The 22,215-nt window shown below is 56.2% G+C and overlaps 1 protein-coding gene across 1 annotated transcript in view; it reads left to right on the forward strand.

Moving 5' to 3' along the window:
- PPP2R2C (protein phosphatase 2 regulatory subunit Bgamma) overlaps positions 1-22,215 on the forward strand; it is a 134,257-nt gene that overhangs the window by 104,546 nt on the left and 7,496 nt on the right. Inside the window, exons 6-8 of the mRNA XM_047799313.1 lie at positions 5,067-5,231; positions 12,142-12,311; positions 19,031-19,122. Coding sequence (XP_047655269.1) covers positions 5,067-5,231; positions 12,142-12,311; positions 19,031-19,122 — 427 coding nt within the window. The remainder of the gene's footprint in view (positions 1-5,066; positions 5,232-12,141; positions 12,312-19,030; positions 19,123-22,215) is intronic.

Raw genomic sequence — 22,215 nt, forward strand, 5'->3', positions numbered from 1 at the left:
GGGAACCCAACCCTAGTTTAGGGAGTTCGCTCTGGCTGAGGTTGGGGGGCACGATGGGAGGCAGGGAGCCCCACGGAGGCAGAGGCAGCCTGGGCTGAGGGACGGACCTCCAGGTGGAGGAGCCCAGGAAGCAGAGGGGCTCTGCATTTCAAGGCCGTGGCTGCTAAAGCAGGGATGGCAGGAAGAAGCGGCATGGAATGGAAGTAGAGGAAGATGCCCGTGGTACCAGCCTTCCACCCATGGATGGCTGTTCCCCAGCAGCCAGGAAGCAGCCCGGGTGTCTAGTTTCCTATAGATGCCAAGACACCCTTCCAGAATCCGCATGATTAGACCAACAGAAAGCTATTCTCTCACGGTTCCGGAGGCTGAAGTTTGCACTTACGGTGCCATTAGGGTTGCATTCCTCTGGAGGCTTCTGGAACCCCCTTGCCCCTGGCAGCTCCTGCAGCCCCAGGCATCTTCCTGGCCTCTGCCTCTGATACCACATGGCCTTCTCCTCTCGGTGTCTCTGTTCCCCCTTCTTTGTCACCTCCAAGGACACTAGTCCACAGATTTAGGGCCCACTCCGGTAACCCAGCATGACGGCATCCTGAGATTCTTAACTTGATGGTATCTAGAGAGACCCTTTATCCAAATAAGGCCACGTTCGCAGTTCTCTGGGGGTTCGGATGTGGACATGTATTGGGGCGGAAGGGAAACCATTTACCCCCCACTCCCCAACCCCCTGCACTGCAGAAAAATAGCTCGTGCTCAGCCAGGGCGTGGGGACAGGCACTCACTGGCCTGCCCGCTCCACCCTCTCTGCAGGACAGGCCCCCTCTCTCCACCTACCTGCGTCTGACAAACTTTCCTTGCAGGAAAGATCATTCTTAGCTGCCACAGTGTGATTGAAAGTTAAACAAAAGCCCTCAGACGCTTGGCGTACAATTAGATGGAAAAATAGAACATGAATAATTCAACCAGCTTTGCCAGGGGGAGGGGGGCTCGTAAATGAGTCTAATTATGCCTGTTCCCAGGGGAGGGTGGGCCTGCCGTGACCTTTGGAAAATGCCGCCTGCAAGTGGGACTCATGATCCCGATTCTGAAATGCGGATGGGAGAGGGCCCCGAGGGGGGGTTAATTCTCGAAATGAAGGGGCGCTCCAGGGTCCTTCTCGACCCCTTGTTTTGCAAATGGAGGAAATGGAGGTTTACAGATGGATTTTTGTTTTGTTTTGTTGTTTGTTTTTTGCTTTTCTGAGCCACACTCGTGGCATACGGAAGTTCCCAGGCGAGGGGTTGAATTGGAGCTGCAGCTGCTCGGCCTACCCCAGAGCCACAGCAACGCCAGATCCGAGCCGCGTCTGTGACCTACACCACTGCTCATGGCAACACCGGATCCTTAACCCACGGAGCGAGGCCAGGGATCAAACCCGCAACCTCATGGATACTAGTCAAATTCGTTTCCGCCGCACCACAGTGGGAACTGCCTTTTTTGGGGGGGGTGGGGGATGATGTTTGCATGTGAAACTGGACGTCCCAGAGAGAAGTAAGGCCAAACACCAGTCCCAAGGCCCCTGACTTCCAACCCAGCTCTTGTTGTGCCAAAGTCGAGGCCACCACATGTGGTCACTCTGGACCAAGTGTCTCAAAGTCCACAAGCGCGTGGCCACGTGGTGCGAGAGTCCCGGAGGGGTGTTTGTGGTGTCTCTTTAGGACGTAATTACTGCTCCACGGAGGCTTCTCCCCACCTGCTTCCCTTGTCACGAGTCCGTCTCCAGGCCCCTGCTCTGTGATGTGACCACAGAGATTCAGCAGGGACAGCCTCGCTGCATCATTTGCCCCTCACGTGCCCGTTGGGCATCCACCAAGAGACCTTGTCCTGTGACGAGGAGAGTGGGAGGTCCGGGGACCAGGTCACCGTAGACCCAGCTGGATGGCTACGCCCTGAAAGACGTGTGCTGTCCTGAGGTGCGGGCTGTGGCTGTGGGTCCAGGGACTCAGGCGCACACACGGGCCATCACTGTGGACCAGCCTTCCTGCTCCAGCACCTCGTGGAGATGAAGCTGTGTCACAACCGCTTTCCCCATCCCCCCCTGTATCCAGTCTTTTGATGGAAACAGCAAAGAGAGACTCCCCGAGGGACACGTGGGCTGTAAGGACCGCAGTCGATCTGGGGCTGTGGTTGGGACCCAGGCATTGGAGACTCTGTCTCCTCGGCCCACAAACAGGGTCCCCGGTCCACACGGGTCCCCCCTTGGCTGGCTCTGAGGGGCCCTGGTCTGGGCGTGCTCGCAGCAGAGCCTGCAGACGTGATTGAGCTGTGTGGCCTCAGGCCATCACGGCCTTGTTCAGAGTTCCGACCCGTGCTTGCAGAAGGCAGGCCGGGGCTGAATGTGGTTGTCATGAGGCCGCCAGGAGCGGTCGTATGATGTGCTTCACAGGAAGCAGGAAGCACGTGCTTTGTGACCAGGCAAAATGCCACACCCATGTGCTTGGCCTTGGCCTGTGTGAGGCTGGGACCAGGGTCTGGGGGCCTGGGAGAGGAGGCTTCTGGCTGCCACACAGCCCTCTCTCTGCCACTGGTTAGAAAGCCGGTTCATAAACCTCCATGAACCCCAGAACTCAGATTTCCTACCTCTGACCCTTCTCCAGTGAGCCGGGTTCTAGAACATTCTGAAGCCGGAAAGGAAAGAGAATTTGGACACTGACTCAGTCAGGAGGGTCAGGTGGTCTTGAAGTAACGATCAGGTCTCCGAGGCCGACCACAGCCCACTTGTGCTGTGTCACCTGAGGCTCACGGCACAGCCCATGCTGGCTCCCAAGCTTCAGCCTCCAAGTGACATGTGTCACTTGTCACTTCTGCCATCCATTCATTGGCAAAAACTATGTACGAGTCGTGATGGCCTGAGTCTCCTTGGGCGGGGACCAGTCTCCCTGGGATGCTCAGAGAACCACAAGGCACCTTCTCTCCACCCTTCAGTCCTGCCCCCTGGGAGGGTATAACCCTCTGACACAGGGTGAAAACACGTGTCCCTGACAAGTGCCACAATCGAGACTTGAAGCCGACCTGCATGTCCTGAGGCCTGGCACGTCCGTCCCCCAGGGCCTCTTTGGCTTTTGTGCCCTGGGTCCTGTGGGAGAATCTAGTCCTTGTTTGCAGAACATCTGACAGATGCTGTCCTGAGTGCGTGACATTCCATAAGCGATGGCACTTTTCCTCCAGATGCCATCTTAAGTTTCAGTAGGAAACTAAAGCTGTTCCCAGCAGGCAGAGCCCCCATGGAAGGCTGTCATCGGGAACTCAGACCGGCGTTGGGGGGAGATGGGCTGCAGGCTGATTTTGATGGAATCCGCATCCCAGAAGTCTGGGCTCTTTCTCTCTCTAACTTTAGTCTCATTTTCCCACGATGTAATCTCTGCTTCTTACGGCATCAGAAAACCACAGTTTCCTGGGAACCCAATTCAGGTGCCTAGCTCCTCTTTTCCCTCTTTCTATTTTGATGGGATTCTAAGTTTCTGGTTAGCGAAGTGCTTCTTGCAAGCAGGATTTGAGCGTTTGCACAGACCCCCTCCTCGGTGCCTCTGATTGCACAGATTCAACCATCGTTTCTGAGGTTTTATAAACTCTCGTGTTGATAAAGGTCAGCAAAGGCTGCTTTCTTCTCGAGAGAGGAAGCAGCCTGGGGCAGGTGGAGGCAGGAGGGCGGTCAGCAAGGGTATTTTCCAGAAAATAAAAAAATCATGAGAGCAGCTGACATTCTTGAGCTCGGCCACATGTCAGGCAGTTGCAAGGGCTTTGCCTCGTCTCATCTTCACAGCAAACTGATGAGATTAGAACCTCCAGCCCATTTCCCAGGGGAGGAGACTGAGGCAGGGAAACGGATGGAGGGGGACATTCACCCAGATCACACAGCCCGAGGTGACTGGCTGTGCAGAGTCCCCAGGAGGCTGGGGAGACAGAGACCGAGAGGTAAGTGCCTTTAGGACAGAGCGACTAGCAGGCTCCAAAGCCAGAAAGGGAGAAAGAGGCCCGGGTATGTCAGACCTTGGATGTCACGCCAAGGAGTTCTGATCTGCCCTTGCGGGCGACAGGGACTGGACGGGAATCCAGCCGTGTCCCTTTGCTACAGACTCCCCCTGAAGTTTACCCTCTCGGGGCCCCGTCGGGTCAGTCAGGGATACTTCCTTTCCAAGCAGTGGAAGTCTTGAGCCCAAAGAGAAGAAAATGGATTTATTGCTTCCCATACTGAACCATCCAGGGCTCGTGGCCCTGGGTCCATCCTGACCCAGGATTCTAAAGGTATTTCCCCATCTTTCCATCCACTCTGTCTTTGGGGATGTCTGGCCCACCCCAGGCTCCGGGTTTCGCTTGTCATGGCAGCAGATACAATCCCCCCAGCCCTGCAGAGCTCCCAGCATCCCCAGTCTTCCAAGTCTGCCCACCCCCCGCCACTGGCACACCTGATGCCATATCCTCATCCGTCGTGGTGACTGTGCGTGGGAGCAGGAGGCACAGGTCAGAGCTGAAAACTCAGAAAGTCAGCCAACCTTTTCCCCAAGGCAGAGTCTTGACATTGCCAGCATTAGTAAGGAGCAGGTGAGGGGGGTGCGGGGGTGCGGAGCTCAGACACAGTTCCCAGGGGTGGGGGGACCTGCAGCTGTTCACCAAATGTGTCCACAGCCCAGCACGTAGTAGACACTCAGCAAACGCTCCTGACCTTCTGTTTGGCAACGGGAGGGAAGGGGCCGAGGGGAGTTGCTCTCTGTGGGGGCTGGGCAGCGGATGGGCAACGGCTGAACAGAGGGTTCAGGTGAGGAGGGAGGCAGTGGGTTCAGCCTTATGGGGCCAGTGGACAGGCACCCAGATGGGGCGGCCGGCGGACTGCTGGACATGCCAGTTTGCACTAGGGGGCGCTGGCCCAGGATGTTCCTTGGGAGTCCCGGGGACAGAGGGGCAGCTCAGACGCAGAGTGGGTGGGCCGGCCGGCCGGCCGCGGGGAGGGGTGTCGGGATCCCCAAGGACCTGCGAGCTGGGGAGGTGGAGGGCACCCTCCCTTCGCGTCCCTTCCTTGACCGGCCGTCCAGACATCGTGGACATCAAGCCGGCCAACATGGAAGACCTCACGGAGGTGATCACGGCGTCCGAGTTCCACCCGCACCACTGCAACCTCTTCGTCTACAGCAGCAGCAAGGGCTCCCTGCGCCTCTGCGACATGCGTGCGGCCGCCCTGTGCGACAAGCACTCCAAGCGTAAGTGCGCATGCCCGCCAGGGCCGGTCCTGGGGTGCCCGTGGGCGGGGCCGCCTGATGCGATGCGGGAGCCTCGCAGGGTGGGCAGGGCTGGGGGTGTTCTGGATGGACTGGAGGGTGGGCCCTGGGGAACCTGGAGCTGCCGCCCCCCCCCCCACTGTCCCCCCCATCCCAAGTGCCTGCACTGGTAGGAGCTGCCTGCTTCCAGGGGTCAGGTGGCTGGGACCAGGGCCAGGGGGTGAGCTGGGTCCCAGAAGCCAAGGAGGGACTACATGCAGCTGTCACCTCTGCCAGGAAGCCTTCCCTGACCCCCACATCCGGCCGGGCTCCTCCTCTGTGCCCCCACAGCCCCCAGAGCTTCCCTGTCACAGCCAAGCAGCACCTTCTGTGGCTGCTCTGTCTCCCTCAGCAGCCCGTGAGCTCCTTGGGGTCACCTCACGCTGGAACCCACCATGGGGCCAGCCGTGGGTTGCCACAGAGGTGCCAAGGAGATTCAGGCCTGAACAAGGTCCAAAGGAAGCTGACGTGGCAAGAACCACCACAAACAGCTCACACTAGACCCTCTTAGCCAGATGCTCAGCCACATTCTCTACCCCTATTACCTTGTCTCATCGTCACACCAGCTCCCAGGGCGTCCTGCACGAGATCAGCCACACTGAAAAGTGCAGAGGCAGGACTTGAACCCAGGACTCCGGGATGCCGTGGCCAGTGCTCTTCTTTCCAGGGCTGGCCTGCCCGGTGCTGGGTTGTGCTGGCAGATGCCCACTGACGCGGGGCTCTCTAGGGGCACCTGGAGGCAGGGGATCAGGCCGTGGCGTCCTTCCTGGATGGTTTTGCAGGAGTAGCTGGGGGTGGGGACAGGCGTGGCCCCAGCCAGGAGGGTGGGGACTTTGGTTCCTCTCCGTATCTACCCAGGGCCTGCAGCAGTGTCTAGAAATACGCACGTGTCGAATGAATGAGTGAGCAAATGAGTAGTGACTAGTTGGCCCCTGGGGGGCTTTATCAGAATCTCAGGGAAGGAGGGCGGGGGCTATTGGGGGGGACGGGGTCCCTCTCTTCCCCTGGGAGCCTGGTTTCCCTGGACAGAGAGGACAGTGCTACACCAGCCCCCAGGGACTCAGGCTCAGGACCCTCTGCAGCCACCACACCAGCTCCTTCTCCCTCCTTGGCCAAGTTCTGTCCCCATTCTCACTCTGCTCCCCTTCTCCCGGTTTGACCACACTCTGCAGACCCTCCCCAGGCCTTCTGCACTTCCCGCTGAGCAGGAGGTCTGCTGTCTGGGTTTGCACTTGCTGGGCCCTCTGTCACCCATCACCCATCCATGCGCCCCAGGGATCCTCCAGCAGAGCCCCAATGCACGGGCCTGGGAACTCCCCCTCCCTGTGCACTGATGGCCAAGCTCCCTCTCTGGGCAGAGCCAGGGTCACCAGGGGACTCTCTGTGTCACACACAACTACCCAGGCAGGCTCTCTGCACTTGCTGTGCTCCGGGCGCTGTCCCTGGCACAGAGATGTAGCAGGAACAGACAATAAACAATAAACTCCTACCTAAGCGACGTGATGGCAAGAGGTGGTGGGTGATATAAACAGCCACCTAAAAGGGCAGCGTACAGGGAGGGTCATGTCACTGAGGAGGTCACAGCGGAACAGTCTCTGATGTGCTGAGGGGGCGCACCAGGCAGATCTCTGGGGGAAGATTCTTCTAGAGGGGGGACACTGTAGGGGCGAAGGCTCCAAGATGGGAGGGCACCAGTGTGGCTGGAGGATGACATCTGTATAATGGGATATTGTTCAGGTGTTTAAAATACTGACTTAGGAGGTTTTTAATGACATGCGGAAATGGTTAGGTTAGAAGATTCCGTGGGGAGAAAAAGCCGGAAACCGAAAAGCACGGAAAGAAATACACCCAGAAATTGTCCCTGAGTGTGTGTGCAGGAAGGATGCAATTTAGGGAGAACAGAGATGCTTTTGGGTCCCCTCACGCTGTTGGAATGACATCCTTCGTGGGCTGGAGGTGGGCGTCCCAGCCTGTCTTGTCTTCTGTAACTGAGTCTGCTGGTTCCCAGGGGTCTGAACAAGCAGCCACCCACCAGGGCAGCCATCACCTGTACATTGCCTGAGCCCAGACACACTCGCGTAGCTTCCAGGCACGTCACTGTCACACCCCTGGTGGCATAGAACTGAATGTGCATCAGCCCACAATCTCAGAGGCAAGAGCTGTGAGAGCTGTAACTTTGTTTCCATGACTCAACTCCGCTGATTTCACGCCCCCTCTCCTGGAGCTGCAGGAGCATTAGCTTGAGGGCTGCGGAGGATGTCGCCTCTGCCCAGCCAGAATGAAGGTTCCAGAAGGCTGTGGCAGGACCAAGGAATGAAGAGAGGGACATCTCACCTTCTGATCTCCCTGGGCCTTTTTGATGCCTGGAGACACTGGGGGCAGGAAATTTCCTCGCTAAGGACATGTTTGCGTAAATGCAAAAGTTAGGCTTTTGGCATAAATATTCATAGATGAAGATAGCCTTTAATTTTCTTTGCCTACACTCTCCTTGCCCGATTTTCTTAAGATGATTGTTCTTTTGTAAAATGAGCTGGGCTGCTTTCTCTTGCTTTTCCTGGAACAGTTAGTATATCTGCTCCTTGAAGTCTTAGTGTAAATCTTTTTTTGAGTTTATACAGGTTTTCTATGGGAGTTAATTTTGTTTTTTTGTTTGTTTTTTTTTTTTTTTTTTTGCCTTTTAGGGCCGTACCTGCACCACATGGAAGTTCCCAGGCTAGGGGTCGAATTGGAGCCTCGGCTGCTGACCTACACCACAGCCATGCCAGATTTGAGCCACATCTGTGACCTACGCCACGGTTTACCGCAATGTCAGATCCTGAATCCTCTGAGCAAGACTTGGGATCGAACCTGCCTCCTCATGGATACTAGGATTTCTAACCCACTGAGCCACAATGGGAACTCCCCCTAAACTATATTTTAAATTCGCTACAATTTTGTTGCATTCACAAACTCAGTAGCCTGCACCAAAACTTTCTCATTTAATGCCAGTGACAAGATTGTTCACTAGCCTTTGCACAATACTTTGCACTTCTGTTTTCCTTTCCTCGTTTAATTTGCCCTGAGTCGTGAGTAGAGGAAATATCTGCCTGCCGTGAGCTTTCTCCAGATTGTGTTTGCTCTTAGTTCTCAAGAGAAAGGAAGCCAGCAGACAATTGCCAATGAGGTGGTGGTTGTTTTTAATCGAAACAAATGGTCGTTCCTCAAGCTAGATTTTTTTAGGAGGCTTGGAGGGTAGGCTCCTTTCTCTACATCTCCCGCCTGTCCGTGGACCCAGGTACTACTCAGGACTTCGGGGGGGTGGCTGCTAATGACAGCCCCGGAAGGGAGCGCTCACGGCATCCTTTTCCCAGTAGCACAGACAGTGATTTTCTGTTCGCCTAAGGCGTCCCGGATGGCAGTGGACCACGTGCTGACGTCTGCCGTTGGACAGACGAGGAAACCGAGGCTCCGAGAGCCGCTGTCCTCCCGCAGGGCCCTCTGCATGGGGAGCAGAGTGGGGAGCAGGCTCTGCTGCTGCCCAGCCCACCGCTTCCCGTCTTTCTCCAAAGCTGCAGAAATCTGGGTCCTTTGTCTGCCAGTCATGATGACAGGGTAACCATGGAAACGACGGGGCTTAAAGCCTCAAAATAGACAGTCATCTCTGCTTCCAACAGCTCCGAGTTGGCTGCATCCAGGACCTGCGCCGCAGCTTGTAGCGAATCCTTCACCCTCAGAGTGAGGCCGAAGGGAAGGGCTGTGCCAGAGCCCAGAGATTTTGTGCCATAGGCGGCAGTGACCATCGTTCCCCTTGTGCGGTCCCTTCTAGGTGCCAGCTCCGGTGCCTGCCAGGTGAAGCAGTAACCGCAGTTGGCACTGGTTGAGGGCTTGCTGCTCCAAGCTGACACCTCACTAAATCCTGGGGGCTGCCCTGTGATGGAGACACTCGAATATTCGTTTCGCTGATGAGGAAACTGAGCGTGTCCGTTTCCTGTGGCTGTTGTAACAAACTGCCACACTCAGCGGCTTAACACAACACAAATCTTTTCTTTCACCACTCTAGCGGTCAGAGGAGGTCTAACGTTCAGGTGCTGCCAGGGCTGTGTTCCTTCCGGAGGCTTCGGGGAAAATCTGTTTCCTCGTCTTTCCCAACTTCCAGAGGTCACCCACCGTCCTCGGCTCGTGGCCCCTTCCCGCTTCAAAACGCATCCCCCCAACCCCTGCTTCCATCATGCCGTCTCTTCTTCTGCCTTTGACCGTCCTCTTACGGTCGCAGTGGCCACCTGGAGAATCCAGGACAATCTCTGCAGCTCAAGACCCTTAACTTCCAACTGCAAAGTCTTCTGTCACGTGAGGTAACACATGCACAGGTTCCAGGGATTCGGATGTGGCCGTCTTTGGGGGCCATGATTGTTTATTGCACAGAGAGGTGAAGACGTTTCCCCGGGGTCACGCAGCTCCGTAGAGCCAGGATAGAGTCTCCAGCAGCCTCACGCCCATCTGCCTGTGCTCTTTCTCACTTAAACTTCACAGAGGCGCTGAGAACAAAGAACTCTTATGGGAATTAGGGGTGAGCCAGGTTCGTTTAAAGGGACTGGGTGAAGTGGACTCCCAGGACTCAAGCTGGTAATGGGTCTGGGGTAGAAAGACCAGCCCCAGCCCCCCTCTGCCAGGGGCGGGGGGCTCCATGGGTCTGTGGGCAGAGCCAGGGTAAAGCTCCCAGCAGAGGGACAGCCCTGCAGCTGGATCCTGAGACTCTGGGGCAGGAGCAGAGTCGGGGAAGGTGGAGGCGAAGTCAGAGGTTCGTGGAGAGAGTGGGGTTCACGTCAAGTGGGCTTTGCAGACCATGATGGGGGCCCTGGGTTTACTCTGAAAGGACGGGAGCCACAGGGGGCTTTGGCCTGACTTTTTCTTTTTTGCTTTTTAGGGCCTCCCTGTGGCATACGGAAGCTCTCAGGCTAGGGGTCACATTGGAGCTGCAGCTGCCGGCCTACACCACAGCCACAGCAACATGAGATCTGAGACGCATCTGTGAGCTACACCGCAGTGCACAGCAATACCGGATCCTTAACCCACTGAGCGAGGCCAGGGCTCGAACCTCATGGATACTAGTCGGGTTCGTTTCTGCTGAGGCACATCGGGAATTCCTGGCCTATTTTTTTTTTTTTGTCTTTTTGCTATTTCTTGGGCTGCTCCCGCGGCATATGGAGGTTCCTAGGCTAGGGGTCTAATCGGAGCTGCAGCCACCAGCCTACGCCAGAGCCATAGCAACTCAGGATCCAAGCCGCGTCTGCAACCTACACCACAGCTCACGGCAGCGCCGGATCATCAACCCACTGAGCAAGGCCAGGGATGGAACCCGCAACCTCATGGTTCCTAGTCGGATTCGTTAACCACTGCGCCACGACGGGAACTCCCCTGGCCTGTTTTTAAGGGGATCCCCCTGGCTGGAGAATTATTGGTGAGGCGGAAGTGGGAGCGGGGACCAGATGGGGGGTTGGCACTTTAAGCCAGGTGAGGGGTGGTTGAGGCGAGTGGAGACGGACAGGGCTTGCATCAGCACGGGAGGCTGGCTTGAGAGCGAGGGGTGGCCGCAGGCTTTGTGCCGAGAGGGGGCGCCTGCCTTGATGCAGCCCGCGGACTGGTAAGGAAATGGGAGCCTTACAGCCTTACAGCAGGGACGTTTCTGAAGGCTTTGTGGCTGCTCTGATCAGGTCAGCTTTAATTCGTTTTCCTTTCTTTCTTTCTTGGCCACATCCTCATGGATACTAGTCCGATTCGTTTTCGCTGTGTCGCAACAGGATCTGCAGGTGGTCAGATTTTATGTCCTTGCAGATTGGCTGTGGATGGCTACCAACCCACCACCCCATCCTCTTCCCTGAGCCCCAGGCCTATCCGTGGCCCAGGTCCTAATTGGTCAGCAGGGACTAATTTCCATCCTGCCCCAGCTTCAGAGCCCCTGTAAGATCTGCTTGGCCAGTAAGGGTGTTAATGGACCAACTGTTGGGACAGCCAGCAACAGGCATGAGCTTAGAAGGGCCTGTCTTCCACATGGGAACTTCTATGGGGCTACTGGGGACGGCAGGGAGGGGACACTCCTTGGGCAGCCATGCTGCCCACTCTGTCCCAAATGGGTCTCTGGTAGGGGCGGCAAGCTGTTGCCTTCAGGGGCCAGGAGAGCAACATCCCATGTGGAGCAGCTGGTCTGAAATAATAGGAGGTGAGTGGCAGGTGGCACACAGGACTCAAGCTGCATCTGTGATGACGAGATTTGATTTTGCTACAACCCCCGTGGCAGCCAAAAAGAACATACCCACGAGTAGGGCTCACGTGTGCCCGGTACACCAGGAGCAGAGGCCCAGAGCCAGTTAGAGCCACAGGCAGTGCCCAGCCTAGTCCAGGACGTGAAGCACCTTCGAGGACCCACGAACACCTCACAGTGCTGGCGTTGAGTCACCAGCAGGAGGCAGTGGAGAGCAGTATTTTGAGTGCAGCTCTGGGTTCAAACCCCTACCTGAGACCTCGGGCGTGGGCGTGGCTCTTAGCCATCCAGGCCTCAGTTATCTTGGCTATATAATGGGAATAATGGTGGCACCAACCTGACATTTTTATTGGGGGATTAGGTGAAGTCCTGCACGGGAAAGGCTCAGCACAGAATCCGGCGCAGAGTAATTGCTTAATAAACACTGATCCAGGAGCTGCTGCTTCTCTCTTGGCAGGACCCACTTGGAGCCGGTGCCCAATCCATATTTAGTTGTGAGTTTGATGAATGAATGAATGACCCATCCTACGAGCACAGGGTGGAAACAGACTCATCTGTCGTTTGCACCCCGTGGCAGGAGCGGCTCAGTGACAGTGGCTCTTTCTGTCTCCGCAGTATTTGAAGAGCCCGAGGACCCCAGTAACCGCTCCTTCTTCTCGGAAATCATTTCCTCCGTGTCGGACGTGAAGTTCAGCCACAGCGGCCGGTACATGCTCACCCGAGATTACCTCACGGTCAAGGTCTGGGACCTGAACATGGAGGCGCGACCCATAGAGACCTACCAGGTGGGTGCCGCGGCCTGGGGCATCTCGGAGCCCCTCTAAGGGTGGGAGTCCCCCAGCCGCCCTTCCCTTTCTAGGGGGGACAACCTTTCCCACCTACAGGGGGGCTTCCGTTGGCCCATTTTGCCGTGAAGACACTGAGGCTGGGGACGGAGGCAGCCCCCGCCTTGCAGGGAGCTGTGTGTCCTCTCTTGCTAGCCTCTGCCCCAAGGCAGGGCTGTGGCCAGGCCTGCCGTCCAGGGCCCAGGGGACAAAGATGAGCATCGCCCTGGGCTGGGTTTGAGGGTGGAGGTGCTCTGGAGCCAGTGTCTGCAGCCCTATGGTGAAAGCAGGCTAAGCAGTGCCCTCTCCCGGGGAAGAAGCCTTAGGTTGAGAGGCAGCGGTGACACGGGAGCATGGGACGTTTCCAAATCCTGGCACAGGCATGTGGGACGAGGCACGGGGCACCGTCCTAGCAAGTTATTTATTTTTCTGTTATGATCCATCCGTCTATTAGGGAGTGGAAAACAAAATTCATGTGGTGTTAAAATATGGCAGGGACTTGGAAGAAATATGGGACTGATTTAAAGCTGCTTTAAAACTGCTCTGGGAGTTCCCTGGTGGCCCAGGGGTTAAGGACTTAGCATTATCACCTCTGTGGCTCAGGTTACTGCTGTGGCTTGGGTTCGATCCCTGGCCCAGGAACTTTGGCATGCTGCAGGCACAGCCGGGAAAACAAAAAACAAAACAAACAAACAAAAAAAAACAACTGTTCCAGTTATATCTCCAGCTGGAGCAATCTGGGAGGCTTCTTGGAGGAGGTGAGATTAGTGCTGGACCTTACGGGATGAGCAGGATTTGGTTGTGTTTTAGAGGTGAGTGGGGAAGCACCCCACAAGAAGCCCCAGCCAAACCCTCACAGTGTCACCAAGTCGTAGGTGCACACAGGATGTCACATGCATTTGTCACCCCATTCCTTACTGCTTCTGCAAAGGAGGTGCCATGGGCCCCACTTGGCAGAAAGGGAAGCTGGGGTGCTGAGAGGGTTAGGACATGGGAGCTGCCTGGCAGTGACAGATTTGGAGCCCAAGTGGGAGCCCCACAGCACCCTTCCCCGCCTTCCCGCCCTGCCAAGGCAGAGAGGCCCCCAGGAAGGGACACAGAACTGGTGGGGAGGGGCATGGGTGCTCAGAGTCTGACCTGTGGCACCTGTGCTCCTGGCGGCCACATGTCCACAAGGCTGTCATGCACAGTTCTGGTTTCCCCACCCCCGCCAGCTCAGGACAGATGGATTTGAGAAGGGCCCCTTTGTTAGCGACCTGTATTTCCTGGAGATCTGGCCACCCCCTCCAGTTCTGCCCCAGGTAGGCCTCCTGCTCCCACTGCACACCCCCCACCCCTGGGAGGGACTGACCCTTCCTCTGACCCTCGGGATTGGAGGGGCCAGAGACTCTGGGGCAGGCCTGCGGGATGGACCATTCCAGTGCCTGCAGTCTGCCCAGGAACGTGACTTTCCAACCGCCTCAGGCCCCTCAGCCTTTCATATTCCTAGAGTCAGCAAAGGCCCATGGACCCTGAAACTAGGTGCCCTGGGTTTTTTGGTGGGTTTTTTTGTTTGTTTTTTGGTTTGGGGGTTTTGTTTGTTTGTTTTGCTTTTTAGGGCTGCATCCACATTATGTGGAAATTCCCAGGCCCAGGGTCGAATCAGTGCTGCAGCTGCCAGCCTACACCACAACCACAGCAACGTTGAATCCTTAACCCACTGAGTGAGGCCAGGGATCAAACCCACATCCTCGTGGTTACTAGTTGGATTTGTTACCACTGAGCCACAGTGGGAACTCCTAGGTGCAGTGTTTACTGTGGGCATTTTGTGGGGAGGGGGTCCAGACTTCACATCCCCAAAGCACTGAGAACCCAGTAACATCAGGGCATCACTGCTCTGGAAGACAGGGCCCAAGCCTGGGTGCTTGGCTTCTGGCCCAGCTGGCCTATTGATTCTAAAATAATAATAGTTACATAAAACCACTGTTAATAACTAACTTTTTTTTTTAGCTTTATGCACTAGAAGTTGTGTATAACAGGATAGTATTTAGTTAGCTTGCAGTAGTGAATAGAGAGGGTCTTTTCTTCCTTTACGAGAAGCTTGAAAGAGAATCCAGGAATAGTGAGTGGCTGCAAGAACTGCTCAGGGTCCCAACAACTACTTCTGTGATCTAGTTCACCATTATTGCATGTTGGTTTTCTACCTTCATGTGTGATACCTCATGAGGGCAAAATGGCTGCCCCACCTCCAGGAACTATGCCTACATTCCAGGCAGAAAATAAAAGGAAACGTGGGAGGCTATGTGGGTTGGATCTGTTGCATGTCTTATCAGAAGCCCCAAAGCGTTCCCAGAATACTCAGAAGACTTCTTAAAATGTATTGGCTAGAATGGGTCCATGACCAGGCTGGGAAAATGAGTAATTGTACAGCCTCTGTGGTTGAGGACAGCACAGGAGAAAGCGGTGGGGACGGGTGTTGAGTGAGCCAGCCCTCAGCAGGAGCTGTGTTGACCCAAGTCTTTGGCTCCCTGTTCCTCTTCTAAGTCTCCCGGCTGCCCCGTGGGATGGGGCTGTGTTCACTCTATCTCATTTTATTTGGAGAAAATTGAGTTAAATGGCCCATCTGTGGCGGTAGAGTAACAAGCAGCCAACCTCGAATTGGTGCCCAGATCCACACCCTCCCTCACCCAGCCAGCAGAGGGCAGGAGGCAGTCAGCATGCAGGAGAGAGACCAGCGGGAGTGTTCAGACCAGTGCATCAATGAGGCTGCAAGGTGTCCACACACATGCGCCTGGAGGAGTGAACACGAGCGCCTCGCTCTCTGTGGCCGGGAACGAAGTCAGGCACCGTTCATCTCCTTTCAGGGCGGGGGCTCTGTGCCTGGCTAGACCCTGGGCTCTGGGGGAGGGAGGCGCCACGGCCTGACCCTCAAGGGTCTCACATGACCGGAACACAGGGAACCTGACTCACTGGGAAGGCGGTGGGGCTGGGCTCCCCACGTGGCCACCTGTCTGAAAGAAAGAGCAGGGCCCTCTGCCAGCGCTTCCCTTTTCTCCACTCCACTTCCTCCGCTGCCCGCAGAGCCTCTCACGCGGTGTGTGTGTGTTCATCAGCCCTTCGCCCGCCCAGGCTCCCCTGGGGCTGCCTCTGCCCCTGTCACTCGGTGCCTCCTCCGAGACTCACAGGCCATCGAGGGCCCTCTCTGTGCGGCCTCATCTGTGCCGATTTCCTATGAGAAGCAGCCCAGGGCTGTGACGTGCACAGGCTCTGCTCCTTCTCCCAGCCCCTGTGGCCCCCTTCCGCCCCGCAGCGCCCAGGGGCCGCCCCACCCCCCCTCCAGGGCAGGTGGGCAGGATCCCCTGACCCGGTGGCTCCAATCCCAGGTTTGGACTGTCCCCAGACCCGTGCCTCCCTTCCTCCAGGTCTCGGGGATGCACAAGACCTCCTCCTGCCTCCTCCCTCGGGCCCCACCACACAGGGGACCTCCTCTCTCTGCCCACCTCTCAGCCCCATTCCAAAGCTCACCTTTCTCCTTCCAGCTGACTGGTCTTGGACGTCTGTAGGGCATGATTCACATCTCCGGTCTGGCTGTGGCCTCTAACCCCATGCTTTTATTTTATTTTATTTTATTTGTATTTTTAAAATGTATTGAGGTCCTGCGATGTGCTGGGTCGCATACACCCCACTGGAAAATCTGGGGGGAACAAAGACGAATAGGTCTTGCCTCCAGGGGCATCCCTTCCAGCAGGAAAGACGGCCAGAAATGCAGTGAATACACAGATAAAATAATCACAAGCTTCCAAGAGTGTGACCAATAAACCAGGGACTGCTGCAGAGAACATGGGGGTCCTGAAGCCAGGGGAGCAAGAGGATGAGCCCTCTGCTGGAAGGGTGTTTCCAGAGGAGGGAATAGCAGGTGCAAAGGCCCTGAGGCAGGAACACGGTTAGTACACTCTAGGGATGATGAGCGGCTGGCTGGAGCAGAGCGAGCACATGGGAAGGAAGAGCCCGAGGTCAGAGAGGTGATGGGGGGGGGCTTGCGTGCCCCGGTGGGTTTTGCGCAGAGCCATGATGTGATCCAACTTCGTTTCCAAGGGATCCCTCTGCTGCCTGTGGAGACAGACCAGGGCGGGGAGGGGGGCTCGGGAGACAGAGGGAGAGCAGGAAGCTGGGCGGTGGTGTTTAGAGCAGGGTGGTGGCCGAGGATGGATGTGGTGAGAAGCTCCAGATTGCTTTGGATTCTGGCCAGGCTGCATGTGGGTGTGCAGACAACAGATGGGGAGAAAACGGTGTCCTTTGTGGTCTTTGTACCAGGAAGGGTGGGGACAGTGGAGGGACCGGGGCTTGGTGGTGGATAGCCTCGAGGGGGCTCTGGCCATCCCTGGAGGCAGCTGGTGGTCCAGTGTGCACTTCAGGGAGAGAACGTTCTGGGGGATGTCAGCGTGGGGACAGAATTTCAACCAGGAGTGCAGGTCGGGTGGGAAGGAAGGGCCATGGAGGGAGCTTTGAGGCGAGGCGGGCTGGAGCCCTCTGTGGGGAGGGCAGTGGCAGCCAAGGCCTGGGGAAGTCCTGTGTTCAGAAACTTCCAGGCTGTGGGGTCAACATAAATGCACAGTAAGGCCGGGCAAGAGCCTCGGGTGCACCTGATGCACTGAGACAAGATCCAGAGACAGATGCTCGGGGTTCTTAAAGATGAATCGGAGCTTCCCAGACAGACGAGAATGAAGACCCCCTCTTTTTTTGTCTTTTTAGGAGGTTCCCAAGCTAGGGGTTGAATCAGAGCTGCAGCTGCCAGCCTCCACCGCAGCCACAGCAATGCAGGATCCAAGCTGTGTCTGCAACCTACACCACAGCTCACGGCAACGCCGATCCTTAACCCACTGAGCGAGGCCAGGGATCAAACCGGCGTCCTCATGGATGCTAGTTGTGTTCTTAAGCTGCTGAGCCACAACGGGAACTCAAGACCTCCTTTTTCTTCCCCTCCCCTCCCTGCCCGTGACTCTTGGTTTGTGGCGGGTGTCACTGCCTGGGGGGGAGTTGGACATGTCCTTCTCTCTGTCCCTCTGTAGTCAATCAGGGTCTCAAATGCCTACAGGGCGCTTTGCCCAGCGTTACCTCCTTGAACCCTCACCTCTTCTCCAGGGGAGGTCCCACGACCCCCTTTTCAGATGGGAACCTGAGGCTCATGGAAGCTAAGTGCCGAGACCAGCTCAGCAGGATGGGGCTGAAGAACGGGTGCCGTGAAACTTAAGGAAAAAAGTTAACATAAAACAAGACACAGAGACATTTATCTTAAGTAAAGGTGGGAACCAGGGATCTCAAGGTCTCAGGGACCAAGAGCGCGGCCTCAAGAAACTGCACAGCTTTTATTGTGCTCTTGAGGATGACGTCCAGTGAGGAGGGGGTTGTAGCTGCAGGATAGAGGTTTTTTTAAGTTATTTTAAAAGTCACATAGCCAGTTGCTGATTAAGCTTTTATTCTGCCCTTCAGGCATTTGACACTCATTAGCATTTGAGGAAGCTTGGCGTCAGCTATCTATGCACAGCATCTAGAGAATCACCATTGTGCGGCGTGCCTATGGTGTGCCTATCTGCAGCAACCCGGTGCCTAGGTTTGCACCTTGGTTCTCTTTGCTAATGCATATTCTTCTACTACTGCTCATAAACTGCTTGGGGCCATGAGGTTCCTCCTTCTCTTATTCTTAAGAGGACGTGTCATGCTTGTGCAAAGGGCGTGCCAGTCTGCGCAGGTCCTGGGTGCCTAGACCAGCGCATTCCGTCCTTATTCAGCTGACCCCATGAATAACTTATGCCTTTAGGTCTTTGTGCTTAAGCTGAAGTCCTTCACCAGCACTGCGACTGTTTTCCAAGCAGGAAGATGGGGTAAAGGAAAGCAGGACAAGATGGGGTTTTCAGCAAAGAGGCTAAGAAAATATTGTAGAGACGTGCTCGCGACAGCTAAGTGACTCCCCAGGGACACGGAGTAAGGGGCAGAGCTAGGAGCCCAGATTTCCTGATGGCCATTTGTCTGCCCCTCCCCCACCCAGAGGGCAGGGCCACATCCCCGAAGAGCTGGCACCTAGGAGCCCCTGCGGGTCTAGAGCTTGTGGGATTGGGCTGCAGTCGGGTGCACGTAGGTCCTGGGGCGGGGGGGGTCTCCATCTCTCCTGTAGTGCCCGGGAACCCTGGGCGAGGGTCTCAGTCTTCCACTCGTAAGCTGTGTGACTTCAGGCCAGTTACTTAACCTCTCTGAGCTTCTGCCGAGATCCTGCCTGTGGGAGTGTCCTCCTTCTTTTCTCCATGATGGGCCCCAGTGTGCTCACGGTGACTCTTGTCCTTAGAAGGCACGACCCTATACCAAATAGTCACTTAACTTTTGACCCCAGAAGAGCCCATGAAGTATGCGCTCTTTGCACTTTAAGGACAAGTCAATCGAGGCTCAGAGAGGTGAAGTCACTGTCCAGGATCACACAGCCAGGGAGGGGCAGAGCCAGGATTTGGTCCCCTTCAGGATTTTCCCTTCGTCATTGTGACTGTCCCCTCTCTGGCTAGGCTGTGGCTCCTTCCCTGTGGGCAGGGTGAGTTGGGAGTGCCACGTGGACCCTGGTGGCCCCAGCCCTGCTCCGGGAGCCCCTCCTCGTGCAGGGGGCCGGGAATGTCAGGGCGCCCCCCTCGACGCACCGCAACCCCTTCTCTCACCAGGTCCACGATTACCTTCGGAGCAAGCTCTGTTCCCTGTATGAGAACGACTGCATTTTCGACAAGTTCGAATGTGCCTGGAATGGGAGTGACAGGTAACCTCAGACCTCGGACCCCACCCCAACTAACTTGGGATTTTCTGTCCAGCGGGGCCAGCTGGTGACCTGGGCGGGGTGGCGGGGGTGGGGAAATTCACTGTTATCAACCCTGAAGAATCAAGGTGTTCCGAGGAGGCCACCTTTTCTTTTTCTTTTTTCTTTTTCTTTGTCTTTTGTCGTTTTAGGGCCGCACCATTGGCATATGGAGGTTCCCAGGCTAGGGGTCTAATTGGAGCGGTAGCCGCCGGCCTACGCCAGAGCCACAGCAACGCCAGATCCCAGCTGCGTCTGCGCTACCTATACCACAGCTCATGGCAACGCTGGATCCTTAACCCACTGAGCGAGGCCAGGGATCAAACTTGCAACCTCATGGTTCCTAGTCAGATTCGTTTCCACTGCACCACGATGGGAATTCCTGCCCCCTTTTCTTATAGCAGGTTTGAGCTCTCAGCTCTCAAAATCAAGGGCAGAAGTGAAACTTCACTTTCCGAAACTACAACTAACATCCATTTGGAGCCCTGGTCTCCTGAATGATAGTGGAAAGATCTTTAGTCATTTCGGGGGTGCCTCACCACATAGCCCCTTCCCTAGACTGTCAGGGGTGAGCGAACACCAGCGGCAGGTCTCGAGCGCAGGAGGTCTATTAGAATCTCGGAAGAGGGGCTTATTGCTGCCAGATGGGGACTCCAATACTACCCTGCGTCTCTGTGTGTCTGAGCAGCTGTGTGGCTGTGACCACTGCCCGCCCTTTCTCCACATCACCACCAGGGGGCACCTGTGAACAGAGGATGCTGGGCTTCCAGAGTCTGGAGCCACTAAGCTCTTCCTGGCTTCTGGGTGCCAGCCTGGAGCTGAGCTGTCCTGCCTCTCACCCACCACGTCCTGCCATACACTTTACATACCAGCTTTTCCAGCCCTGGTAGCCCCTGCCACCTCCCTCCACAACCGGCTCTGCTCCCACCCCCTGGAACCCTGACCACACTGCACCTGGCTCATTCCTGCTGTTACTTGGTGTTACTGGCTCAAGCCACCTCCTCCAGGAAGCCCTCCAGCTCGATGCCCCCAGCTTCCTGGGTTGTCCTTCTGTGCCTTCGCATTTATTACATTTTCATCTTGCCTCTGGTTGCCTTCCCCACCGGTGGGGGTGCCCCGAGGCGCAGGACTGTAATGCAGCCCATCCTGAGCCCCTCACTTGGGACCTCAGCAGTGTCCAATCCATGGCTGTTGACCTTCTGGAAGGCATAGGGTGTGCCACCTCCTTCCATGTCATCTCAAGCATCCTATGAGCCCAGCACATCCCACAGAGGAGGATCCCAGCAGAAATAAAGTCCGGTCCCTGCCTTCCAGGAGTTCAAAGGTGAAGGGGAGAAGCAAGCACTGCTGTCCAAGGCCCCCACCCTTGCAGACTGAAGCAAACCTTCTGAATCCCTCAGCTCAGGTTTCCTGTTCTCATGTTAATGAGAAACTTCCAGAATCCTGGTTGTGTCAATAGCAGCACAGAGCTGGATATCTGATAACCCTCAACAGTGCCCCCAACCCACATCCAGCAAGACTTAGATGGGGGAGAGGAAAGGGCGGTGGCTTTGGGGTCAGACACCCTCGATTTCTGCTCCCACGCCACCACTCTCCAGCTGCTTGCTTGAAAAAGCCACCTGACCTCTCTGAGTCTGCTCACCTGGAAAGTGGGTCTAACAAATCATGACTTTCAAGGGCTGCCTTGAGGATGAGACCCTGTGTACGAAGCTTCTGGCAAGGCCACGGCTCCGTATTGGCGGCGTATGGTCCAGTGATTTATACACACATCTCTTATCTGTCTTGTCTGAAAGACCCACCTCAAAGGCCACCTCCTCTAGGAAGCCCTCCTTGATCTCTTCCCCCTGGGAAGAAGGGATTTGTGTCAACCAAATGTCTTCCAGTTTCAGGAATCAGACAAAAGCCTAACCTTGTTCTGAGGCATTCCAGCAGGGCTACCCCAGGGCTCCTGCTCTACCTTTGGGCATCTTGTCTCTGTCCTCTCCCGTCTCTGTGCCTCCCAGCTTCTCCACACTAGCCTCAACCTCTCCCACTGCAGATGGCTCCCCCTTACTATTGGGGAGGGAGAACCCAAATAGCCCCCCTTCCAGTGTCCTCACAGCCTGCAGTCCCCCAACTTGGTATATGGAAAATTCTCATGAAAGGACCCGATTGACTTTGCTTGGGTCACATGCTCATGCTGGGGCCAATCAGCATGGACGTGATTAATACATGCCACGGCCGGCCAGCAGGGGGCGGTAGAGGGCCTTGAGGGGTAGCTGGTCCAGAACCACAAGGATTGGACCGGAGCCTTTCCCAAGAGGAAAGAGGGGGACGAGAGCAGCCAGGATGGGGTCCCCACATGCAGATGAGGATGAGGCTGGCAGAGGTGAAACAACTTGCCTCGGTGTCAGCCAGGGCAAGGACTGCCTTTTTCCCTCTTAAAGGAACCCTGGGCCCTTCTGTCCTGGGGTGGCTGGCAGGGGGCTGGGACCTGGTGTTCCGAGGTGAAAGTGACACCTCTCCCAGTCGATGACGGGGGCGGTGGGGGGGCTCTCTTCTCCCTAGAGGTGTCGCAGAATCCTGAATGGAAGGAGGACCAGTGTGGGTTGCAAATGATTTTAATGATTTCATGCTCCCTTCCCTTGATGGCTCAGAAGCCTGGGTGTTGTGTGAAAGCGCCCACTGGATTCTGTGAACTGCTCCCCAGAGAATGGGCGAGGCTGCCTTTCCCTTTTCTCTCGCCCCTGCGGGTGCAGAAGGGGCGGGAGGCCCTGAGTAGGCAGGGCCCTTCCCTGGGCATCCATCACCCACTCTCTCCTCCCGCCTTCCTCCCTGGTCTTGGGCTCCTGGTCAGACAGGCAGGCGGGGCTTCAGGCCACAGGAATGGTTAGAATCCAGAAATACCTGCTGGCTTTTAGCAAATAGCAGGAGGTGGGAATTACTGAGCCCAGCGCTGTTCTAGTGTTTTATTGAGTTATCTAGTGCTACTCACCAGGGGCGGGGGTCCCCCATTACCATGTTTTATAGACGGGAAAATGGCACGGAGAGTCAGGAAGCGTGTTGGGCAGAGCTGGG

The sequence above is a fragment of the Phacochoerus africanus genome, chromosome 10 (assembly GCF_016906955.1).
Source record: "Phacochoerus africanus isolate WHEZ1 chromosome 10, ROS_Pafr_v1, whole genome shotgun sequence".
NCBI classification, from domain to species: Eukaryota; Metazoa; Chordata; class Mammalia; order Artiodactyla; family Suidae; genus Phacochoerus; species Phacochoerus africanus.